The sequence below is a fragment of the Emydura macquarii genome, unplaced genomic scaffold (assembly GCF_026122565.2).
Source record: "Emydura macquarii macquarii isolate MOO-44397 ecotype Brisbane River unplaced genomic scaffold, CSIRO-AGI_Emac_v2 contig_2842, whole genome shotgun sequence".
In the NCBI taxonomy this organism is placed as follows: domain Eukaryota; kingdom Metazoa; phylum Chordata; order Testudines; family Chelidae; genus Emydura; species Emydura macquarii.
The window spans coordinates 6,804-11,823 of record NW_027132979.1 but is presented as its reverse complement, the minus strand read 5'-3'; the positions used below and the strand labels follow the sequence as shown (position 1 = coordinate 11,823).

At 42.9% G+C, this 5,020-nt stretch overlaps 1 protein-coding gene across 1 annotated transcript; it reads right to left on the bottom strand.

The window, feature by feature from the left end:
• LOC137166362 (olfactory receptor 6F1-like) lies at positions 1 to 984 on the bottom strand. The gene has a single exon (XM_067568040.1). The coding sequence runs from the start codon at positions 979 to 981 to the stop codon at positions 1 to 3; it is 981 nt and encodes a 326-aa protein (XP_067424141.1). The 5' UTR covers positions 982 to 984.
• Positions 985 to 5,020: the final 4,036 nt, after the last annotated feature.

Here is a 5,020-nt window from a genome sequence, read left to right as displayed (position 1 = left end):
TTACAGTAAATGCCCACAAAATCGTTTGCAAATGCTCATGGAAGTCACAGTCTTACTTAGAGCTTTTCTCAGGGCCTCCTTGACCTCCTGGTTTCTCAGGCTGTAGATGAGGGGATTGACCATGGGCGTCAGCACGGTGTAGAAGACGGAGAACACTTTGTTCAGGTCGCGCAGCGCAGCCCTGTCCGGGAGCATGTAGACAATTATCAGGGTCCCGTAGAAAACTGTCACCACGATGAGGTGAGAGGAGCAGGTAGAAAAGGCCTTTTGCCTCCCGGTGCTGGAGGGGATTCTCAGGATGGCGCTGATGATACACATGTAAGATGTGAGGGTTAAGAGAAAAGGGGGAAGAACAAATATGCAGGAGATGAGGAAGACCACAAGAACCATCCGACTGGTATCACTGCAGGACAGTTCTATCAACGGGGTGTATTCACAAAAGAAATGGTCAATTTCATTGGGTCCACAGTAAATCTGTTGTGACACCCAACATGCTGGGATGGTTCTGGCTGCAAAGCCACTGAGCCAAGATCCAACCGCTAGCTGGAGGGAAAAGCCACTATTCATACGGGCTGCATAATGCAGTGGTTTGCGTATGGCTAAATACCGATCATAAGACATCGCTGATAAGAGACAACACTCTGTAGATAACAGAGAACAAAACATATAGAATTGTATGAGACAACCAGCAAATGAAATGGTCTTGTCCCCACTCAGGAGACTGGCCAGCATCCGGGGCAGGATGGTGGAGGTGTAGCAGGTCTCCAAGCAGGACAGGTTCCCCAGGAAGAAGTACATGGGAGTGTGAAGGTGCTGATCAGCCACAACTAGCACCACGATGGCCGTGTTCCCAGCCATGGTCACAACGTATATCACTAGAAACAGCAGGAAGAGAAGAATTTGCAGTTCATGGAAATTCCCAAAGCCCAGGAGGATGAATCCCATGATGGACGTTTGATTTCCCTGTTCTGGGTCTGCCATGGGTTCTATTGAGAAAAATATTTCTTTTTTAAAAAGCAATAACAATAACAACCGGTGAAACATATTATAAAACAGATTCCTTTTGTTTTATCTGGTCTCACCTTATTTTTGTTGTTTAGTTCTGGTTTTGGAGGCAATATAATAGGTGTCACAGAAATTTGGTGGGGCAATGATAATCAATGGTCACAGTAATAAGAGGGCACAAAACATATAGGAATGACCAAGCAGGTGGCAGGGATGGGGTGTAGCACTATATGTGAAAGAGTCAAATGGAGTACAAATCTTCAATGAATCAAACTGAACCATAGACTCTCTGTGGAGATGGAGTTCATGCAAGATTCCATGCTGGAATAATAAGAATATAGGAGAAGGAATATACTACCAACCAGCTGACCAGGATTGTGATGGTGATTGTGAAACACTCAGGGAGATTAGAGAGGCTAAAAAACCAGAAAACCCAATAAAAATGGGGGATTTCAACCATCCCCATTTGACTGGGTACATGGCAGTTCAGGTATTGTGCTGTATGTCAGATACGGGAGGTAATTGTTCTGCTCAAGTCAGCACTGGTGAGGCCTCAGCTGCAGGATTGCATCCACTTTTGGGAATCAAACAATAAGAAAACTATGGACAAATTGAAGAGAGAGTTCAGCAGAGAGCAACAAAGGTGATACAAGGTTTAGGAAACCTGCCCTGTGAGGAAAGGTGGAAAGAATTGGGCATGTTTAATCTAGAGACGAGAAAATTGATGGGGGACCTGATAACAGTCTTTAAACATGTAAAAGGTTGTTATAAAGGGGACAGTGATCAATTATTCTCCATGTCCACTGAGGGTTGCAAAAGAAGGAATCATCTTAATCTGCAACAAGAGAGATTTAGGTATAGTAAGAAAAACTTTCGAACTCTAATGAATTCCAGCTCAGCACAGGGACAGGTTACCAAGGCAGGTTGTGTAATTCCCCTTAACTGAATGTTTTTAAGAGAGCTTAGATAAAACACGTGTCAGCGATGATCTAGAGAATCAGCATGGCAGGATGGAATAGGTCAGTGGCTCTCAATCTTTCCAGACAACTGTACCCCTTCCAGGAGTCTGATTTGTCCTGCGTACCCCCAAGTTTCACCTCACTTAAAAACTACTTGCTTACAAAATCAGACATAAAAATAGAAAAGTGTCACAGACACTATTACTGAGAAATTGCTCACTTTCTCATTTTCACCATATACTTCTAAAATAAATCAATTGGAATATAAATTTTGTACTTACATTTCAGTGTCTAGTATATAGAGCCGTATAAAAAAGACATTGTCTGTATGAAATTGTAGTTTGTACTGACTTCGCTAGTGCTTTTTATGTAGCCTAGTTGTAAAATTAGATAAATATCTGGATGAGGTGATGTACCCCCTGGATAACCTTTGTGTACCCCCAGGGGTACGTGTACCCCTGGTTGAGAACCACTGGAAAGATGACCTCTCAAGGTCCATTCCAGATCTTCTTTACTATGATTTATTATTCCATTTCCTTGTTCCACTCATAACTGAAGTTTTCAGTTAACCAGTATAAAATTAGTTGTTCTTTTTTTAAACAATGTCTTTATTTAAGAAGTTTTAGCAGGTTTCCAAATTCTAGTCATGTAACTTACCAGAGACAATACAATATTAGTTTTAATACTTGCCTATTTCTCCTGCTAGAAATCTGCTAGAAATCACATTTTTGCAGTCATATCAAACTGTAACCTCATGTACTGTAGGGATGCTTTTATCTTCTATAACTGAGATAGCACTCAGATGGTATATTAAGATAGATAGATAGATATTGTGAAGGGAAGGAAAGACAGAGACAGACTGTCAGATAGGCAGAAATAACGAACACAAGCAAGCAAGATAGATTGTGGAGGGAAAGCTAGATTGCAACACATGGGCAGACCGTCAGCTAGCTAGATACCTCATTGAAAATTTCCTATTCCAAATATTTTTTCTCCCACTGGATATGTGTTAAATTCTTTTCCGAGATGCATTAATTACATTAGCCTAAGGAGAAGTTTATTTTGTCAGTTTCTGTCCACGTTTCTACCCTCTTTTCCTGCCTCTGCAGTCTCACTGTCTCTGGAATTTCACCACCATCAATCCTGAACGATGCTTTTCAGTCAGTGAGTGAGCGAGGAGGCTCAAAATCTCATAAATCCTCACAGACTTGCCAGCTCAGCTCAGCTCTGGCTAGAACTGGAACCCAGGGTGTTCTACATACATCTGAACCTGTCTGCTCTGACGTGTCTCACAGAAAGACAGTGTCTCTGTTACACGTCATTCATGACCGTAGGTTCTAGAGAGCTACTCAGGGTCGTATATTTCCACCATGGATAGGTTTGGCTTTTAATTATAAGAACAAAAATCCCAAGAGCAAAAGCAGCTATAAACTCCCAAATGTAAAAAGCCAAAATCTGATTTCTTTTTTTTCAGAAAAAAACTGAAAATGTGCTGGTATTCTGGTTTTTGAATATTCAATGAAACTTTTTTAAATAAGATTGAAGAAAAGCAGACACTTTCTATGAACATTTTTGTTTTGTTGAAAATCCAATTTTCCATCATGAAGAGTTTTGATGGAAAAATTTCACCAAACCCTAGCAGGTCCTACTGTGTACAGGAAAACTATGTATTGGACAGGAGGGATCAGGTACGAGAATATACATTCTCCTTTACCTTCTGTTTATCTGATGAGAAAAGTTGTGCTTCTTCCAAAACAGGAATAATAAAAGCTGGAATCCCTGATGTGACTTCTTCATGCAGCCTTTCAGAGACCAGGATGCATGATCTAGAGTCTATATCCGATCACCATCCTCTTCGTGGACCTGTGTAATGAGACCAGAGAGTGCTGGAAAGGACCGAGAGCTCTATTTTCCTGCCTCGCACAGCTGGCTTTTACCTGATACCAAAGAATGAATGCCTCCTCTCATTCATTACACAAGTGAGAAACATCTCCCTGGACACTTCTACTAAAGGGAATTTGCAACCACCATGAAGGCGGAGTAAATAATACATTTATTATTGGAACTTACGAGTTTAATAAGGAAACTTCTAAAGTCAGTGAAAAGTTGTAGAGATAGAGAAATGCCTAACCTCAGAGGAGATGTTTTCTTTGCTAACTGCTAAGGAGTTATCACTACAGAGGAGTCCAGTCATCCCTCTTGTCTGCTCTCCTGTCTCTAAAGTGGCTAGTACCAACTGTTTAGAAGAAGGTTCATAGATGCATGGACCTCAAGGCAAGAAGGGACATTGAATCCTCTACTCCAACATACTGTATCTAACAGGGCATTACATCTCACCCAGCTACCCCTTGACTGAGCCTCATAACTTGTGTTTGACTAAAGCCTATCTTCCAGACAGGTGGCCAGGCTGGATTTGAAGACATCAGGACATGGAGAATCCAGCGCTGCCCTTGGGAGCTTGTTCCAATGGTTCATCAACTTCTCTAGAGGAGCGACTCCCTAGCTGGGGTGCTGGGCATGGCGTAGCAGGGTCTTCTTCTCTGGCACCCCTCTGCCAGCTGTCACTCTGGCCATGTGGTGGACTACTACTTGTGAATCAGCCCTACAGCCAGGTCACCTTTCTGATAGTGGAACACAGGCTTGACCTACCCTCTGGGTTCCAGCCCAGGTACCCTGTCTTAAGCAGATCAAATCTGTCTGTAAAGACCTACTGCTTCCTCGGTGAGCTAAATTACAACCTTGGTCTGTCCCTAGGTCTTTCTCACAGCCCCTTCCCAGGCTCCCTCCTCCACAGAGCCCTGAAGGAAAGAGGATAAGTTATGATGAACAAAGCAAATGTACGGGTCCCATGTCAGGCCTATCTGCCCCAGAGAGGCTCTGGCATCCAACAGGCTCAAAACAGCCCCTGGCTCCAGACCAGCTGGCCTCCACACAATCTCTAGGTTTTCTCTGGCCTCAGCCAGGCCTTCCTTCAAGGTGATAGCACAAGAGGTCCTTTCCTTCTCCTGCTCAGCATCTACTGTATTGGGCTTTTCCTCTTGTAACTCCTCCCTCCA

Bases quoted from the DNA above. Each gene is read 5' to 3' on its own strand.
- LOC137166362 (XM_067568040.1), bottom strand. From the start codon at position 981: ATGGCAGACCCAGAACAGGGAAATCAAACGTCCATCATGGGATTCATC.